At 40.2% G+C, this 21,102-nt stretch overlaps 1 protein-coding gene across 1 annotated transcript in view; it reads right to left on the reverse strand.

The window, feature by feature from the left end:
- Positions 1-19,237, reverse strand: part of LOC138976011 (EGF-like domain-containing protein 2) — a 44,819-nt gene extending 25,582 nt beyond the window's left edge. The window contains exons 1-6 of the mRNA XM_070348802.1: positions 19,143-19,237; positions 18,055-18,108; positions 14,057-14,086; positions 9,185-9,372; positions 1,933-2,081; positions 1-32 (exon numbers count right to left, since the gene is read on the reverse strand). The exon at positions 1-32 is cut by the window's left edge and continues 123 nt beyond it. Of these exons, the coding sequence (XP_070204903.1) occupies positions 1-32; positions 1,933-2,081; positions 9,185-9,372; positions 14,057-14,086; positions 18,055-18,106 (451 nt within the window). The 5' untranslated portion in view covers positions 18,107-18,108; positions 19,143-19,237. The remainder of the gene's footprint in view (positions 33-1,932; positions 2,082-9,184; positions 9,373-14,056; positions 14,087-18,054; positions 18,109-19,142) is intronic.
- Between the last annotated feature and the right edge of the window lie 1,865 nt (positions 19,238-21,102).

Below are 21,102 nucleotides of genomic sequence, written 5' to 3' on the forward strand. Positions count from 1 at the left end.
CCACCGTGTCCTTGTTTGACTCCAGGTTAGATCTGCCATAACGAAAATATCGGGATGAACATGCATGACCGCAATCCTTCATCTTCTTTTTCTGCGTTCATGGGCTGAAACTTCCACGCACACTCGTGGTATTTTTGCACGAGTGGATTTGTACGTGTATGACCGTTTTTACCTCGTTATTTAGGCAGTCATACGCTGCTTTCAGAGAAAGCATGCTGGGTATTTTCGTGTTTCTATAACCCAACGAAGTCTGACATGGATTACTGGATCTTTTCCGTGCGCACTTGGTCTTGTGCTTGCGTGTACACTCGCACTAGCAGATCTGCACATAAGTTGACCTGGGAGATCAGAAAAAAATCCACCCTTAACCCACCAGGCGCGGCCGGGATTCGAACCCACGACCTTCCGCTTGAGAGGCCATTGCGCCTGTCTGACCACGGGGGGGGGGGGGGGGAATTTAACAAGGCGAAACGCACGAGACTTACCACTCGTGCGTTTTGATTCATTCAAAGATGCAAAGATTTTCGTTGTTGATACAAAGGGACTTGACGCTCACTTTCTGCACGCTGAGAACGCCACTTCCTACACGGTGACGCTGAGAACGTTCAAAAATACCATCAACATATTAATTCTGCCCTACAGCGTTTTAGTTGGTCCATGATGGGTCCAACCATTTGTTTTCCTAATTTATGTCAAGCCTCTGATGCCAAGAAATTGAGTGAAGCCGACCCGCTTTGAATTTTGTAATATGACTAAGGAGTTACGCCCCTTATCCGTTCGTTATCAAAGCCTTGTGTAGGGAACGTCATGGCTTTGAGTTCAAAGTGAATGGATTGCTTTACAAATTCAAGAGGTGTGACAACCGCATGACAATCCGCCCTTCAACGTCTTTACCCGCGTAGTTTGAACAGCAGACACAGTAACGTTTTCCTCCACCACTAATCTTCTCTCGTTCAGCCAATTTGGACGTAAACAAAACAAACCGGAACTACCCGCCGACAGCGCCGCGGGCTATGTCATGGACGGACAACTCTTATCACTTTCGTTTTGAGATAATGCTATATAGCAAGGCTTCTTCTCCTGCAGACGGATGTTCTGCTTAAATATCTCATAAACAACGTCTGTTCTATAGCAAATCAAATCAAATCAAATCAAATCAAATTTTATTTTTCGAGGGTTGTGGCATAAGCAATACGACCTGGCTGGTCTATATAGCTGCACGAGCTACACAACGCAAAGCACGCACGTCTGCACGACAAAGCACTGCCATCCTCTTCTTCTTCTTCTTCTTCTCCTTCTTCTTCAAAATGTTCGAATATTATGCCTACATCTTGAACTTGTAAAGCAATCCACTGAGTCATTGTTGAAATACAGCCCTTTTTGTAATGGTACCCCTAAAAATGGACACAAAGTCTCCAGTTTTTGACTGCTCATGCAATCGACACCTGCATCAGTAGGAATAGCATAGCACACGAAGTACACAAGCTAGCTAAAGAAAATAACATGTTCTATGTAAACAATTGATGTGACTTTCTTCTCGTATGTAAAAGTATCCAAGTTTTGCCTACTATGACTTTCGTCGATTTTTAATTGGTCCCTTCCGTTTTTGTCCGGTAACCTTATTTGAGTGGCGGTCACGTGATCGCTGTTAAAAAAAATCTTTGATCCAAAAGGTGTGACAGAGAGTCAAGAGGACAGACTTAAATGGCACAGAAAGTGTTGTTGTTTTTAAATGATTATTAAAAAGTCTACTCGCTATGATAAATCTACTCTCTTTGCCTGAAGAAAAAAACACTTATCTTACCTTTTTTCTTAAATGTACAAAACGAAACAATCTAAACAAAATCAATGATTAAACCTTCAAATCGAAAAAATGCAATCTGCATGTTTTGAAGTCATTCAGTTGCTTTTTATAGATCTTGTATCACTCACTCAGAACCGTTCACTGTCCCCAGGTTTGTGTAGACCGACTGCTCATCGCTAAATGTGCACGTGGAGTCATGATTCCTGTCATCTTGTATGAGAATATCTGTGTTGTAGCGTACGATGGTGGTCAAGGAAAATTCTCGTGATTGGTCAGCCTAAAGAGCACAGCAACATCATCATCATCATCATCATCATCATCATCATCATCATCATCATCATCATCATCATCATCATCTTCTTCTTCTTCTTCTTCTTCTTCTTCTTCTTCTTCTTCTTCTTCTTCTTCTTCGTCATCATCATTATCGTCGTAATCGTCGTCGTTTTCGTCGATGCCGTCGTCGTCGTCATCATCACAATCATTATCAACAGCAGCAGCATCACCATCGTCATCGTCATCACAACAAAGGTAGCAACAATAGATACCATCATCGGAATCAAAAGCATCGTAACCACTACCATAATCAACAACACAAATATCATCACCATTATTATCTTCACCGTCATCAATATCGTCAATAGTGTGATAGTTCTAACTGTCCCATGTGTTTCTATGCGATACGATGACGCAAAGGGTCAAAACATTTATGCTTCCAGCCTTAACAAAATCTCTCAGAATTTCTCTCTCTCTCTCTCTCTCTCTCTCTCTCTCTCTCTCTCTCTCTCTCTCTCTCTCTCTCTCTCTCTCTCTCTCTCTAACACACACACACACACACACACACACACACACACACACACACACACACACACACACACACACACACACACTGATACAAACACACAAACACATACACACATTATGTATTAAGTTTCTCATTTATGAGATATTAAAGTTTCATAGCATGTTATCCTACATACGTGAGAGAGACCACCCATGTTATAACTTAACCATACACTTACATGTGGGTACTATCCAGGGCCGGACTACCGGGGGGGTTATGGGGGTTGCGCAACCCCCCCCCCCTAGCCTAAACATATACCTTACTGATTTAATTTTTTTTTATTATTGCTTATTTTATGCCGTTTCATGCAAGGAGCGACCATTTTCCTATCTCAGAATATGACCTACCCGTCTGCTTCAGGGGGCGAAGCCCCCTGACCCCCACAACGAGGGGGGGGGGGGGGTTCTAGGGTTTCCGGACCCCCCCCCCCCCTCCCCCAGCCAAAAAATAAAAATATTGAATGAGGTATGCATTTCTTTATTTTACATTGAGTTTCAATTTTTGGGGTATTAATCAGTGACAAAATCTGCTGCCTGAAACTGGTAATGATCATCCTCAGAATGCACCAGATTGCACCATTTTGCATCCTTTTTTTCAAAATTTTCCGGGGGGGCATGCCCCCGGACCCCCCTAGCAAGCTAGGCGCTTCGCGCCGTCGGCTCGGCGCTTCGCGCCTTCACACCCATATCTTCACAATATACTTTTGAAAAAAAACAGTCATAAAATGAACTGATCCGCCCCTGCCGCCAGGGGGGATGTCCCCCTGGGCCACCACTGGCAACCCCCCCCCTCCTCTTCGCCTAGTCCGGCCCTGCTATCATGTAAATGAGGTGTCAAACGAGTCTGGCTGAGATCTAATTTTCCACAGCTCATGATCACAAAGTTACCAAGACAAACGTCATTCTGGAAACTCCATTGCGCTAACTGTTTCCTCTCGAAGAATCTTGAGAACTTACACGTCACGCTATACTTTCTAAAGTTACGTGACGTATTTTTGCTGTGAAGTCAAAGATGTCAGGAGGCTCCGGAAGAGATCGAGGTTCCATAAAACGCCTATCAATCCGGGACGTTTAGAGCAGGAGAAAGTAAGTACAGAATGTGTGGTAAACAGAATACTACATGGCTTCCTACTATCAGATTTACACTCATTGCTTTTTTCAAATATTGAACAAAAAACTTTCGCTTGCATTTTAAAAAATTTTTAAATCTCTTTTAAACCTGGTATTGCACAGCAAGCAGGGCTCCCCACGGACGCCCCTCCTAAGGGGTCCCGGGACCCCCACTTTCAATTTTTAGAGGGTCCATGGACCCCCACTGCAGAATTGTAGAGGGTTCCAAGGCTCCAAAAACCAAAAAGTCCCGGTGTACTTATAAAACATTGTGGTCTCGCATAGTGTGGTGTGTACAATAGTTTACGATTGCAGCCTGAAAAGGTAATTACGGTACGCACAATAAAAGAAATGTAGAGCGTCCCAGGACCCGCTCTTTTAAAGTTTAGTGCGTCCCGGGACCCCCTCCATACATTTCCAGTACGTGTTTTCGGTTTCTAGTGCGTATAGTTAGTTCTCACCATGTCTGTATAGTAGTCCAAGCATATTAGAGAACAACGTTGAAGTGACAATGACTAGGTTTAAAATGTCCCTTATCAGAAAGTTCAACCTCAGTCCTTTGATGTTTATTAAACACATTTTCATATAAAGTTGGCGCTTCATATGGAAAAGTGGCTTTGAAATTGACCCTAATCCTTCTTTGGGCTCTGTAAATGTCGTTTGGGGCTATGGTTGTAAAACGGTATCTACTGGTCACCCCAATGTATAAACTGAAAACTCTTTCTGCACCAGAACACGCAGAAAGGATTGTATCTGCCTGATGTCTGATGCTTTTCAAAATCCCCAACCACTAACACCTTCAAAACGGACATTAACTGACACTGTTGTTTTTCCCTATATAATCCTTACTATTTTTCCGAGACGTCGTCCTGTTGTGTATTTAGCTTGCCACAACCTCATACATGGTCCTAAAAGTTAAAGTTGAAGAAAATACTAAAGATAAATGAACAAGCTGACGCAGTGTCATTCGCACCGTGAATCCCCCCATGGGAACATACTAAAGTCTGGTTCCAAATAGGCTCAATTTCCTTCTATTTCTTTGTATTTCTGCCTCGTAGGGGTAGGGGTGTTCAAACCAAAGGCACCTTTAAACCAAAATTCAAATCACACATCTTACAATACTAAGACACTCAGCAGTGAAAGGGTGTCTGCTGGTAAAAAATTCCAAACAATCCTAAAAGTACTTCACTACTAAACGTGCTTTTAAAAAGAGCCGTTATTTTTCCCTCTATAATCAGTATTGTGTTTTCTGCGAACATGTAGTCTATTTAGATGGTTGTCATGTGCACATGAGTTGCTAAAGCGTTTTCAGTTGGGCATATGTCGAAAAGCAAAGAATTAGCCTTTTGAAAACCATCAGAACTGTCACACAAAAATAACATTTACCTATCTCACCAACTGACCAAACATAGGGCTTTTCCTTATGTATTATGTATTGTCGTGTTTTTTGTAGCATACTTGTGAAAACAGCCACCACTGTTGTAAATGATACTTTAAAGAGCATTATTTCATTTTTACAGTTGAAGGACAACCTGGACTGCCGTATATTACAGCTGTTTTACAATCAGCCAAAATTTTCTTAACAAACGTATGTTAAGAACAACTCCCATAGTGAAATTGAAGGAAAACAAAGTGAAAATCCCCCTGCCATAGAGGAGCTAAAGAATCAACAATAAACGACTGCATGGATAGCTTGATGCACGAATGCATTGCGGACATGTTTGTCTCCAACCAAGAGAAAGTTCCAAAAAATCCCTTTTGTGCTTCTTATTATACAGTGACGTCAAAGACAGCCTTTTCTGCTGTTCATACATTCAGGGGTTATGGTTACACTAAACGACGTAGTTGTAGCCATACTGCCATCCAGATTTATTTTTTCCTTGCGAGCAGTCACAGGGTGTTTGTGCTGTCTGCCAACCGTCAGACGACCCCGCCCAAGTCTGTTAAGGGACCGTTTGACCGTTATAGAACGCGTCTTTTTGATTTTTTGGCACAGTTGGAAACGGTTGATTTTTATTCCTACCATTGTTTCCAAACATTATATAGGAATGTTTTGTGAACAACGGATAATAGCCGCTACTCGCATGTGTAGCAAAAGTGAGCGTACATACTCACCCTGGTCGTCCAGCCGTTGTCCGTTGCCCGTCTTTATCTGTCTGTACTGAACATTACCTTTGGATTTTTCTCGAACGCTATGAAGTGAAGAAACACCAAATGTTGCAAAATGTTGTATGACCCCAAGAGCTAAAAAAAGATACTTGAGAACCTTGACCTTACCTTAAGGTCAAGGTCACAGGGAGAATGAATGTGGTCTAAAAACTGCAAAATTTCACATTGTGCCAGTTTTCTGGAAAACAAATTAAAAACAGCGGGCTTAGTTTTGTATGGTATACAAGAAAAAGAAAGCCTTATCTTCTGATACCATTTTGGTTGACCTCGCTTCAATGTCAAGGTCAGAGGAGCCCTTCAAAGTTGAATTGTAGACATATTTTGATGTGAGCTTGCCCCTTTAACTTTACTATGGACGATATCTCTTACAAACTTAAACACTGAGTGGGGCGTTTGTTAGAATTTCATAGTGAGCCACATCTAGTCACATATCGTTAGGGTCAAGGTCACATTGACCCCTATGAAAAATGTGACCAAGCCGGGTAAAGAAATCCATGTGTCTTGGTAAAAAATCTTAACAAAGCAAAGCCCATGCGACTCTCATGCTTGACCTTTGTCTTAAAGTGACCTTGACCTTCAGGTGACCTTGAAGGTGAAGGTCTAACAACTGAAGCTGGCAAGGACATTGTACACAATTAGAACTGGTTTACAGATTTTTCCTACCAAATTACACATGACCTTTGGCCAAGGTCAAGATCATCAAAGGTCACACATCACAAGGCTATCAATTCAAGACATAGGAAGCATAAACATACTTATTGGCACTTTCTACAAAGAGACATTGTCACTTTTAGTGATTCAATTGCCTGTTTCAGTCACATTTCATAAGGGGCAAAGTGACCTTGACCTTGATGATATGTGACTAAATGTGGCTCAATATCAGTATATAACATGTGCCCCACACAATTATGAAGTTTGAAAGATTTTTTCATAGTTCAGGGTCAAGGTCACTTCAAAACATGTATACAATTCAACTTTGAAGGACTCCTGTGACCTTGACATTGAAGCGAGGTCAACCAAAATGGTATCAGAAGATAAGGCTTTCTTTTTCTTGTATACCATACAAAACTAAGCCCGCTGTTTTTAATTTGTTTTCCAGAAAACTGGCACAATGTGAAATTTTGCAGTTTTTAGACCACATTCATTCTCCCTGTGACCTTGACCTTAAGGTAAGGTCAAGGTTCTCAAGTATCTTTTTTTAGCTCTTGGGGTCATACAACATTTTGCAACATTTGGTGTTTCTTCACTTCATAGCGTTCGAGAAAAATCCAAAGGTAATGATTTGTACAGACAGATGAAGACGGGCAACGGACAACGGCTGTACGACCAGGGTGAGTATGTACGCTCACTTTTGCTACACATGCGAGTAGCGGCTATTATCCGTTGTTCACAAAACATTCCTATATAATGTTTGGAAACAATGGTAGGGATAAAAATCAACCGTTTCCAAATGTGCTAAAAAATCAAAAAGACGCGTTCTATAACGGTCAAACGGTCCCTTAACAGACTTGGGCGGGGTCGTCTGACGGTTGGCAGACAGCACAAACACCCTGTGACTGCTCGCAAGGAAAAAATAAATCTGGATGGCAGTATGGCTACAACTACGTCGTTTAGTGTAACCATAACCCCTGAATGTATGAACAGCAGAAAAGGCTGTCTTTGACGTCACTGTATAATAAGAAGCACAAAAGGGATTTTTTGGAACTTTCTCTTGGTTGGAGACAAACATGTCCGCAATGCATTCGTGCATCAAGCTATCCATGCAGTCGTTTATTGTTGATTCTTTAGCTCCTCTATGGCAGGGGGATTTTCACTTTGTTTTCCTTCAATTTCACTATGGGAGTTGTTCTTAACATACGTTTGTTAAGAAAATTTTGGCTGATTGTAAAACAGCTGTAATATACGGCAGTCCAGGTTGTCCTTCAACTGTAAAAATGAAATAATGCTCTTTAAAGTATCATTTACAACAGTGGTGGCTGTTTTCACAAGTATGCTACAAAAACCACGACAATACATAATACATAAGGAAAAGCCCTATGTTTGGTCAGTTGGTGAGATAGGTAAATGTTATTTTTGTGTGACAGTTCTGATGGTTTTCAAAGGGCTAATTCTTTGCTTTTCGACATATGCCCAACTGAAAACGCTTTAGCAACTCATGTGCACATGACAACCATCTAAATAGACTACATGTTCGCAGAAAACACAATACTGATTATAGAGGGAAAAATAACGGCTCTTTTTAAAAGCACGTTTAGTAGTGAAGTACTTTTAGGATTGTTTGGAATTTTTTACCAGCAGACACCCTTTCACTGCTGAGTGTCTTAGTATTGTAAGATGTGTGATTTGAATGTTGGTTTAAAGGTGCCTTTGGTTTGAACACCCCTACCCCTACGAGGCAGAAATACAAAGAAATAGAAGGAAATTGAGCCTATTTGGAACCAGACTTTAGTATGTTCCCATGGGGGGATTCACGGTGCGAATGACACTGCGTCAGCTTGTTCATTTATCTTTAGTATTTTCTTCAACTTTAACTTTTAGGACCATGTATGAGGTTGTGGCAAGCTAAATACACAACAGGACGACGTCTCGGAAAAATAGTAAGGATTATATAGGGAAAAACAACAGTGTCAGTTAATGTCCGTTTTGAAGGTGTTAGTGGTTGGGGATTTTGAAAAGCATCAGACATCAGGCAGATACAATCCTTTCTGCGTGTTCTGGTGCAGAAAGAGTTTTCAGTTTATACATTGGGGTGACCAGTAGATACCGTTTTACAACCATAGCCCCAAACGACATTTACAGAGCCCAAAGAAGGATTAGGGTCAATTTCAAAGCCACTTTTCCATATGAAGCGCCAACTTTATATGAAAATGTGTTTAATAAACATCAAAGGACTGAGGTTGAACTTTCTGATAAGGGACATTTTAAACCTAGTCATTGTCACTTCAACGTTCCCTTCACTAAAGTGGCTAAGATGCCTGGACTATAGTGTATGTATTAGTTACTGTGATACCAAATTGTTTTACCCATGTATGTATGATGCTACGCGCCAGTGATGTATGAATGCTATTTATTTTTGTTTTTATCACACAGCAAGCTGCTTTCCTCGTGTATTTCTTATGTTCATTCATGTATTGTACACTTGGCAATAAATTATCTATCTATCTATAGGACGCAGGGACGCGCACTGTGGGGAGCCCTGGCAAGCCATGTAGCTTTCTCTATTGTTTTAACGGAGAGTGTCAGAATACATAACATCATTACCTGTGTCGTCAGTGTCTCTCCGCAATCAGTAGAACTGTATTCAAAGGAGCGTTGGTAGACGGTGGTGCTGCCTGATACCAGGCTGTACGCGCAGTCGTCCTCGTGATCTTTCGCATACACCACACCATTGAAGTTGCTGTCCACTTCCACCGTCACTGTCATGCTGGTTTCACTGCATTCCGTTGTCACTGCAAGGGATGTACAGTACAAGGTTAAAGTTACTGGACTTCTCACGTCCTGGAGCATGGAGCCCCTTGGGCTTTCAGTCATGCCTTAGGCGTCTCTCCATTTGCAATAATACCCATTTTTATTGAACTTCTTGCAAGAAGTCTGAAACTGTAAAACAAAAACAAAAAACAAAAAAATGTATAATTGTGTTTGACTGTTTATATATATATATATATATATCCTTATCTGCCACGAAAACAGACACACTGTTGCTTCAACAGTGCTCTGAGCGGACTAGCATCTTTAAGACAATGCAACATTAAATGACATCACATGGCGTAATATGACATCACACGGCATAGCACGACATCAGTTGGCAACGAGTTTGACTGAATACGAGAACCCAGATCTTACATACATGTTTCGGTATTTCCAAATGTCACAGCATTCAAGTGTTATCGGCTGGTCTGATTCCACGACGATTTTAAACACACGACATGTGGTGTTTTATTTTCAAATGGGAGGTGCTGGATAAAATTAATCGTGCTTCCGTGCAGGAATTTCTCTTCGAGAACTAACCTGCGCTCTAGTAACGTTTGTATCCATGAAGTGCTTTTGGTGTTTCTTCCATATCATGGTTGTGTCTGTTTGTATTGCTGGACATAAATTGAGGTATTCGCCGAAGGCACATAAAATAAACTATTGCTCCTACTTTGACTTAAAGGCACAGTAAGCCTCCCGTAAACCATCACAGATACGGTCAGGCTTTTACACACAGTACAAACACCCTTTCGTTTAAACACTCACCGCTTGAGAACATCCTAGGTGCCCTCGTAAAGAGCGAGCAATTTACAAAGCATTTATTTTCGTGGACCTCTGATCAGAAAATCAGGCGCCTCGTTTTGGCGCTAGAACTAACTTTTAAAATCTAGATAATAAATTGCTCTAGTTCGTGTGAATCGCAGCCGTTTGTTCCGTTTAGATTCAGAGGTATTCAATAACGTGCTATTGCAGATAAGCTTACAGCGAGTCGCATTGGAAATCACAAACTGACGACTACATTGTGAAAACAAGAAGGGCAAAGCCCATACGACTCACATGCTTTACACATTTTTCCTACCAAAATACATGTGACCTTGACCCAAGGTCAAGGTCATCCAAGGTCATGCAACACAAAGCTGTTAATTCAAGACATAGGAAGTACAATGGTGCTTATTGGCTCTTTCTACCATGAGATATGGTCACTTTTAGTGGTTCACTACCTTATTTTGGTCACATTTCATAAGGGTCAAAGTGACCTTGACCTTGATCATATGTGACCAAATGTGTCTCATGATGAAAGCATAACATGTGCCCCACATAATTTTTAAGTTTGAAACAGTTATCTTCCATAGTTCAGGGTCAAGGTCACTTCAAAATATGTATACAATCCAACTTTGAAGAGCTCCTGTGACCTTGACCTTGAAGCAAGGTAAACCAAACTGGTATCAAAAGATGGGGCTTACTTTGCCCTATATATCATATATAGGTGAGGTATTGAATCTCAAAAACTTCAGAGAAAATGGGAAAAATGTGAAAAATAGCTGTTTTTAAGGCAACATTTATGGCCCCTGCGACCTTGACCTTGAAGCAAGGTCAAGATGCTATGTATGTTTTTTGGGGCCTTGTCATCATACACCATCTTGCCAAATTTGGTTCTGATAGACTGAATAGTGTCCAAGAAATATCCAACGTTAAAGTTTTCCGGACGGACGGACGGACGGACGACTCGGGTGAGTACATAGACTCACTTTTGCTTCGCATGTGAGTCAAAAAGAAAACTGGATCACGAGGGTTCACGATGGCTCAGGGGTAAGATAAACCACACAAATAATAAATTCTTTGAAAATTGCTCGCTCTTTACAGAGGGCACCTAGGATGTTCAAAAGCGCGCGGTGAGTGTGTAGATGAAAGGGTGCCTGTACTGTGTGTAAAAGCCTGACAGTATCTGTGATGGTTTACGGGAGGCTTACTGTGCCTTTAATGCTTTCCATTACACAGAAGGGCAATATCTGATAGTAGAACAATAGTGTTGTGTCTGCAGGTGTCAACGTGTGCGACATCAACATTATAAAGTTTTCACCCTCTTCCGGTCATAATCAATCTTCACTTCTTTTCCTTCTTTTTTTTAAACGGTTTAGCACACCAGCCAGCAAGGCCTTTACTTGGTTTAAAGCCATCTTTTTCAAACAAATGTACACTGGAGGTATGTTAAAATTTAACTAACACTTTCACAAATATGCTTGTAATTTGTAACTGGATATTAAAAATACTTTCCAACGGTAACAAGAAGAGCAAACGCTCGATCGAGTCACTTTCGCAGTTCTGAATATTATATGAGGCATCAGATGGACAGGAAGAAATTGCTATTCACAACACAATACAGATGTAAATAATTTGATGTAAAGAATAATCCTATAAAGTTTGAATCAAATCCGATGAATAGTTTCAGAGATATGATATTTCAATTTTTTTCCTTCAAGACATACCTGTGACCTTGAAAAAGGTCAAAGGTCACCAAAGCAGACGTCAAAGTGTAGAGGTCACTGGGAGTCACGTTCACATAAAATTTGAGCCCGGTCACTTTTATAGTTTCCGAGAAAAGCCCAACGTTAAGTTGTGTGTTGCCGAACAGAAAAGGCTAGTTATCTCCCTTGTTTTTCTGATAACGTTCGTAAAAGGCTACAGATGTAAATACTTTGATGTAAAGAATAATCCTACAAAGTTTCAATCACATCCGATGAACTTTGTCAAAGATATAAAATGTCTAATTTTTCCTTTGACGCTGACCTGTGACCTTGAAAAAGGTCAAAGGTCAACGAAACCATCGTTAAAGTGTAGAGGTCATTGGAGGTCACGACTAAACAAAATATGAGCCGGATCGCTTTGATAGTTTCCGAGAAAAGTCCAACGTTAAGGTGGTGTCTACGGCCGGCCGGCCGGACGGCCGGCCGGACAGACTAACACTGACCGATTACATAGAGTCACTTTTTCTCAAGTGACTCAAAAACGAAAAAAAATTTAAATATACTAACGCACATCTTTCCAATCAAGATAATGTGGTTCAATTGAAACATTTGTGGTTTTTTTCACCATTACAGTTTTCATGCCAAATGAAACATGACTCACTTTCAAAACGACCTTAATTTCCAAAATACGAAAAATAAATTCTTAAAATAAACTTCACAAATCTGTATGCATCCGGGTATCCAAAAAAAGAAATGTTCAATAAAAATCTATTAAATCAAAAAACAATAATACACCTACTGGTTTCAGTTACTTTCATTTCCTACAGGAGAATGTTGGTCGGATAAATGTTGTGCATTATTTGTCAATGTAAAACTCTTTATCTTGTTTCGTGTGTTGATTGATAGCGAATTGTCCAAACCGTTCATCAATTTCTACGTTAAACTTTCTCTCAAATACTTTTTTTTTATTCAAACTCTGAACTAGGAACTGTCAGGATGTTGATTTGTGGTATGTGTGTAAGTGGAGTGGTGGTCTTATTCCACGTAAAAGCCTGTGCAGATTTCAGTTAGAAAGTTGACGGGCGCAGTGGTAAGACGTCGGCCTCCTAATCGGGAGGTCGTGAGAGTTCGAATCCCGGTCGCTGCCGCCTGGTGGGTTAAGAGTGGAGATTTTTCCGATCTCCCAGGTCAACTTATGTGCAGACCTGCTAGTGACGTAACCCCCTTCGTGTGTACACGCAAGCACAAGACCAAGTGCGCACGGAAAAGATCCTGTAATCCATGTCGGAGTTCGGTGGGTTATGGAAACACGAAAATACCCAGCATGCCTACCCAACAAAAGCGGAGTGAAGCTGACTATGCTCTCAAAGTATAGTGTGGGGAACCCAAAATGGGCGAACGAGCTCACACGTCACCAGAATTTCTGGAACGCTGAAGAAGAAGAAGAAGTTAGTAAGCAGAACTGTCTCCGCGGGAAGAATGTTCCTTCAACGCGTATACAATGCACAACCTGAGGTGGATTTGCGTTGGCTTACAGAATAAGAACAAGATTTTTTTTTTTTTTTTTTACGATGGTAATGGCATAAGCAAACAGGTGCTTTTTATCCAGCCCTTGCCCATGAGAGGGACTAATCTAATGATTATACGTTACAGATATAGAATATAGATGTTGTTTTGATTTTTTAAAGCGCACGTACAAACAAACCAAGCAAACAAACACAATTTCTGACAAACAAACAGAAAACACTGTTATGAAATGCACAATGAACATTGTTTCGGACAGGCAAAAACATGGATAATGACGGGGAAAAGGTCATCTGTGAAAAGGAACAACAACATTGCAAGTCATAACCGTTTAGCACATTTCCATACGACATGCCGTGAAATCAGTGAATTACAACATTCACCAACTGAAACTAGTGATACTGGAGAAGAAAAAAGCAACAACAAGCCAACTGGAATATTAACACGTTCAGGCTAAGACAGAACGAGATGCTCATTTTTATAAGGAATAAAACATATTTTTATTCAAATGACTTGGCATTATGTCTGATGGCGCTTGGGAGTCAATTCCAAGAGGAAGGAAGGTATCTTTGGTCTGAAGTTTGGGGTCTGCACTTTAGATAGTTCAAAGCGTTTTTCACAACAACAACAACAACAACAACAACAACAACAACAACAACAACAACACACTCACCATTTGCGTCACCGCCTTGAACGCCAATTGCTGAAATGAAGAATAAGAAGCTTGTTATAGTTATAGTGTAAGCACAATGGCACATTAACAGAGCTCGGAACAATGTAGAACCTTACCAGAAACCAGAAGTCTATTATACTAGAAGTAATTAACTACTATTACCAGCAGTCGACACGCGGTGATACAAATGCCCTTTGACCTTTCCTTGGGAATATCCTGCACTAACAATAGAATACGGGATTGTGGGAAAGCTGTTCAAGGGCACTTACGCACTATATTCGATTTTCAATTTTCGACTCAAAACCTTTGGAATAAATCAAAAAATCAGCCGGCTTTCCAAACTTATACAAAGTGACAGGGAGCGTGGGGTCAGTTATGAACTGAACTAGCCCCGAACAGTGATATATAGAGAACAGTTTTTTCCTTCAGCTTCTGTTGACTGTTGTTTTCGGAAATGTAGATCGAATGGAATAGAACGCCAACTGAATAGCGATAAGCCGTTTGAGAATGACTTGTTTGCTTAAGCCCTTCTCAAACGGCTCACTTGCAGGTTGCTTTCGCTTTATCATAAACTCATATAGCTATTCTGATGAACACATGGGGGAATTCGGGGGCTGTGATTGGATGGTCTCTCCTCATTATCAAAGCATAATGCTACGGAAGTCGGCCATTTTTCTCAATATCCAAAAGCATATTGAGAAAAATGGCCGACGCATGATTCCGGTTTACCCATCTGTACCACGGCGATGTTTCTATCGACAACAGCATACACTGACAACTTATAACGCTGTTTCAACAACTGTGTTGTAAAGTCGAATGCACTTGGAGTCAGTTTTTTTTTCCAAAGTCAGAAAGCGTGTAGCGGTGTGCATGTCTGCGCGAACATGATGCGCGTAAGAAGTTTGTCTGCTATCAAAACCTGAGATCAACGCATCGACGCAAAAACTGTCATTTTGTAAGTTTGGAACAACAAATCAAGGTCATAACAGCTATATAATCGCTATTATGTTTTCAGCGTAGCAATAGGGTCCGATAGTTTGACTCGAACAAGTATAATGCGACTCGTCTTCGACTCGTCGCATTATACTTGTCTCATCTAAATATCGGACCCTATTGCTACGCTGAAAACACAATAGCTGTTAATTTATAGCTAAGGCCGAAATGTATATATAGAGAACAGTACACAAATACGAACGGAGAGACTCAAAAACTCGAGTCAGTCGTCGCCACGCTCGAGAACTCAAAATCGTTTATTTAACCTCACTCTGTAAAAACATTGGCGACATTTGTCATAAACAGAAAGCAACTCCATTAAATTACCAACGTGGAAATAAAAAAGACTCTTTGGTGTTTAAAGCTTGAGCGCTAGGCTGATAGGTTGATTATGGTCGTTATAGGTGTATCCCAGGAAGTTTTTATTAGGCAAAAACAAAAAGTTGGTTTAGGGTAATCCGACCGACTATTTTTTCTCGCCGACCCTAAAACTTTTTTTTCATTTCTCAAAGAAACTAAACTTTGGGCACATGTTGCGAACCATACCGAGACTAAGGGAAGTAACCTCTTTTAAAATCGACTAAATTGAAACACATTTTTTTGTTAAAGCCGACCTACCGACTGTATCTTTTTTGGTCACGTTACCCTAAACCAACATATATTTTTGTTTGGCCTTATCGATGACTGCAGCCAATCTTTTTCTGATCTTTTCTTTGACTGCTTACATGTCGACCATAATTATTAGGGGGCACATAGCCCCCCGCGGGTTAGGGGGAGTCCCATATTGGTTGGGACGAGAAAGAATTTACCCGATGCTACCCAGCATGTCGTAAGAGGCGACTAACGGATTCTGTTTCTCCTTTTACCCTTGTTAAGTGTTTCTTGTATAGAATATAGTCAATGTTTGTCAAGATTTTAGTCAAGCAGTATGTAAGAAATGTTAAGTCCTTTGTACTGGAAACTTGCATTCTCCCAGTAAGGTCATATATTGTACTACGTTGCAAGCCCCTGGAGCAATTTTTTTATTAGTGCTTTTGTGAACAAGAAACAATTAACAAGTGGCTCTATCCCATCTCCCCCTTTCCCCTATCCCATCGCCCCCCTTTCCCCGTCGCGATATAACCTTGAATGGTTGAAAACGACGTTAAACACCAAATAAAGAAAGGGGCACATACATACTTTGAGATTTTGCTACCATATTTTGTTCGCGCTAGAAAAGACAGGGCCAACACCAATTACATTTTTTGCTGTCTGGTATCCATTGCTTTTGTAAGAGGTGTAAGGTTTTGTTGTTTGTTCTCCCCCAGTAGTTTAAACATGTGCACATTATTTAGAGAGGGTAATTGTGTCGAATGAAGTTGATTGTAAATGCTCCTGTATCGTCGTGTTTGTGTGTGTGTAAGAACAGGTTGTGAAAATTGACTGATTTTCATATTTTTAGCTGTTTGGACTACAAAGGCTCAAATCCATTCACATAACAAATAGGTTTGCAAAATGATTAAAGCTTAACATGTAATTCAGCTTACAAATCTGCATTCATGTCCGCAGTTTCTGTGAATTCAGTACCTTCTGAACTGATTTCCCAAAACAAGGATCTAAGCCTCTGTTTGTCAAGAAGCTTGACATTTCCGAAGTAAGAAAAATCGAATGAATCTGTGTTTTGGTGTTACTAAGCATCTTTTGTTTTAGTCCGTGACATTCAAATCTCTGTTGGTAGAGCAATGTTCAATATTTCTCTCATTCTCATGCACTTTAACATGTATAGTTACAGTTTGGATAAAACTGGTTAATGAGTTGGATGTTAAAATTGTTTTTATTCTGTATTAAAGGCACTCTCCTTCTCGTGAAAACAGTTTAGCTCACCATCTTAGATCTGACCTGGCTTCTTGCTGCTGTGACCTGGAATTGTTTATGAATTAATTTCAAAATACAAAATCAAATCAACAAAATTCCCAATGTGCACAGAGAGCACACAGGCTGTTTACGTTTGGTATGTGACCAAGTGGAGGGATGGTCTTATCCCATGTAAAAACATGGCCAGATCTGAGACAGTGGGCCGAACAGTTTACACGGGAAGGAATTTGCCTTTTATTTGTTGTGGTGCTTTTTACATTTAGTCAAGTTATGACTAAATGTTTTAACATCGAGGGGGGAATCGAGACGAGGGTCGTGGTGTATGTGTGTGTGTGTGTGCGTGCGTGTAGAGCGATTCAGACCAAAGTACTGGACCGATCTTTATGAAATTTGACATGAAAGTTCCTGGGTATGATATCCCCATACGTTTTTTTCATATTTTTGATAAATGTCTTTGATGACGTCATATCCGGCTTTTCGTGAAAGTTGAGGCGGCACTGTCACGCCCTCATTTTTCAACCAAATTGGTTGAAATTTTTGTCAAGTAATGTTCGACGAAGCCCGGACTTCGGTATTGCATTTCAGCTTGGTGGCTTAAAAATTACTTAATGACTTTGGTCATTAAAAACCTGAAAATTGTAAAAAAAATTATTTTTTTTATAAAACGATCCAAATTTACATTCATTTTATTCTCCATCATTTGTTGATTCCAAAAACATATAAATATGTTATATTTGGATTAAAATTAAAACTAAGCTCTGAAAATTAAATATATAAAAATTAATAATATTATGAAAATTAAAATTTCGAAATCAATTTAAAAACACTTTCATCTTATTCCTTGTCGGTTCCTGATTCCAAAAACATATAGATATGATATGTTTGGATTAAAAACACGCTCAGAAAGTTAAAACAAAGAGAGGTACAGAAAAGCGTGCTATCCTTCTCAGCGCAAGTACTACTCTGCTCTTCTTGTCAATTTCACTGCCTTTGCCATGAGCGGTGGACTGACGATGCTACGAGTATACGGTCTTGCTGCGTTGCATTGCGTTCAGTTTCATTCTGTGAGTTCGACAGCTTGACTAAATGTCGTTATTTCGCCTTACGCGACTTGTTTTTTTATATAAAGTTTACATCTCAGTATGACTCACCCGAACTCGGAATTGGCAGAAAGCACATCAAAATAAAAGCCCAGAAAGCCATATCTGTTCAAAATAGAGAAAACAAATCATTTGAATGTAATATTATATTATATCATATTCTATTATAGTATAGTATTTTATAATATATTATATACATATTATATTATATTGTATTACATGCAAATGTATAGATTATATTATATATATATTACACTACATTATATTATAATTATTATGTTATATTACATTATATTATATCATATTGTATCATATTATATCATATTATTATTGTATTGTATTATTGTATTGTATTGTATTGTATCACAGTACAGTAGTATATAAGTATAATATAGTATAGTATAGTATAGTCATATCATATTTTACGTATGAGCCTCTGATTGCTCGTACGCAATAAAATTAAGTACTTTTTGTACGTAAGTATTTCAAAACAATAATCAAAGCTGGCAAATACGAAGATCAATCAATCAATCAATCAATGAGGCTTATATCGCGCATATTCCGTGGGTACAGTTCTAGGCGCTCTGCAGTGATGCCGTGTGAGATGAAATTTTATACGGCCAGTAGATTGCAGCCATTTCGGCGCATATTTACCTTTCACGGCCTATTATTCCGAGTCACACGGGTATAGGTAGACAATTATTAACTGTGCCTAGGCAATTTTGCCAGGAAAGACCCTTTTGTCAATCGTGGGATCTTTAACGTGCACACCCAATGTAGTGTACACGGGGGGGAGTTCGGACACCGAAGAGAGTCTGCACACAAAGTTGACTCTGAAATAAATTTCCGCCAAACCTGGGATCGAACTCACGCTGACAGCGGCCAACTGAATACAAATCCAGCGCGCTACCAACTGAGCTATATCCCCGCCCCAAGATGAAGAAAATATATCGATATGAGAGAGAATATCAATACGTACTCAACCTTTTAGTGACAAAAAATTACTGGAGAAAATATTCAAACATAAGGTAAATGTAATGGGAGACAGTAAGACTCCGTCGCGATATAACCCTTCGTGGTTGAAAACGACGTTAAACACCAAATAAAGAAAGAAAGAAACAGTAAGACTTTCAAAGTACCTTTGAAATCGTCGTGAAGACTCGGTGCCAAAGACAGGTTAACGATAGTTATAGTTACAGGAACAACCTGTAAGCGACGTGTGTCAGGGGTTTTGCTGTAGCTCAAGAAACAGCGACAAACAAAATTTTGATGAGGATATATCGGGAAGACTTACCTTTTATAGTAGGTCCTCAAATTTTAACGGAGCGAAGAAAGCAGTGTCGGGTGCATACGGGGTTGGGGGGGGGGAGTGGGAGGGCACCTGAAACTAAATTTACTGGCATGCAGGAAGATACCTCAGAGAAGGTCCAACCGGCCTCAGCCCAAATCAAAAGAAGAGGGGTGGGGGAGGGGGTTGCGGAGGAGATAGTGGACTTAATTGCGCACAGCAAGATACCTAACAGGACGTCTGGCAAGCCTGGCCAAAGTTGGGGGGGGGGAGGGTGTTAGGGACAAACGGGGAGGGTGGGGAATGGAAGTGGGAAGGGGTGTGTTTGTGGGTGGAGTGGGGCTCTCCCTCCTCTTTCATAACATGCTTATTGTTTGGCGTCACCCATGGTGTCATTCTTAAAGGTGTTGATGCGATCAGAGTACCGTTGAAGCAACGATATATCAGTCTTTTTGTGGCAGATAAGTATATATATAAACGGTCAACTGACTGAAACATGGTATTATTTCAAAAGGATAGAGGCCTGAGGTATGACTGAAAGCGCTGGGGTCTCCGTGTACCTGGAAGTGAGAAGCCCGGTAACTTTAAAGAACTACAACGCATGTTTTCTTCTTCTTTCTGCGTTTTTTGTTACTGAAACTCCCACGTACGCTGTTTTTGTTTGCACAAGTAAATTTCCACGTGTATACGGCTGTTTATATCCCGCCATTTAGGCAGCCTTACGCCGATTTCGGAGGATGCATGCTTGGTATTTTTGTGTTTTTATAAGCCACCGAAATCTGACATATTTACAGTATCTTTTCCGTGCGCACTCGGTCTTGTGCTTGCGTGTGCACACTAAGGGGGATAAGACAGGGGCAGGTCTGCATATAAGTTGACCTGGGAGATCGGAAAAATCTCAACCCTTAAGCTTATCCCATGAGGCGCGGCAGGGATTTGAACATTCAACCTTACTCTTCTTTATCGTCTTTTTCTTGTTCAAAGCAGACGATAAACGCATATATATTTTTACACCCCCGGTATAGGGGTGTGTATAGGATTCGGTCGATGTGTTTGTTTGTTTGTGTTCGCATATAGATCTCAAGAATGAACGGACCGATCGTCACCAAACTTGGTGAACAGGTTCTATACATTCCTGAGACGGTCTTTAGAAAAATTGGGACCAGTCAAACACACGGTTAGGGAGTTATTGGTGGATTAAGATTCTACAAGGACTTATAGAGGGACATGTGTTTGTTTGTTTGTGTTCGCATATAGATCTCAAGAATGAACGGACCGATCGTCACCAAACTTGGTGAACAGGTTCTATACATTCCTGAGACGGTCCTTACAAAAATTGGGACCAGTCAAACACACGGTTAAGGAGTTATTGGTGGATTAAGATTCTACAAGGACTTATAGAGGGACATATTAATGGTCAAAGGGAAATAACCTTCTCATTACCATTCTCACTGCCACCAACTGAGAAGGTTATTTCCCTTTGACCATTAATATGTCGGGGGTGTTTTTCCTACCTCGGAGGAATTTCTTGTTTATATCAGTTGGTTTAAACAAGTTTTTATTCAATAAATTTCGTTGGAACTATAGCCGCATACATGAAATTAGTAACATGGAGCACGACAAGCTAGGCTTATAAGGGTACTCTTAAAAGCAAATGAAATTTGGCGGACGATTTTAATATAACAGGTTTGAAATAATGTCAAAATAATAATTGTAAATTATGGTAGACAAACATGTAACAAAAAAGGAACAAAACAAAAACAATGCTAAACTAACAACATTACTCACACACGCTCGCACACTCACTCGCA

Source organism: Littorina saxatilis, linkage group LG9, assembly GCF_037325665.1.
Source record: "Littorina saxatilis isolate snail1 linkage group LG9, US_GU_Lsax_2.0, whole genome shotgun sequence".
Lineage (NCBI taxonomy): Eukaryota > Metazoa > Mollusca > Gastropoda > Littorinimorpha > Littorinidae > Littorina > Littorina saxatilis.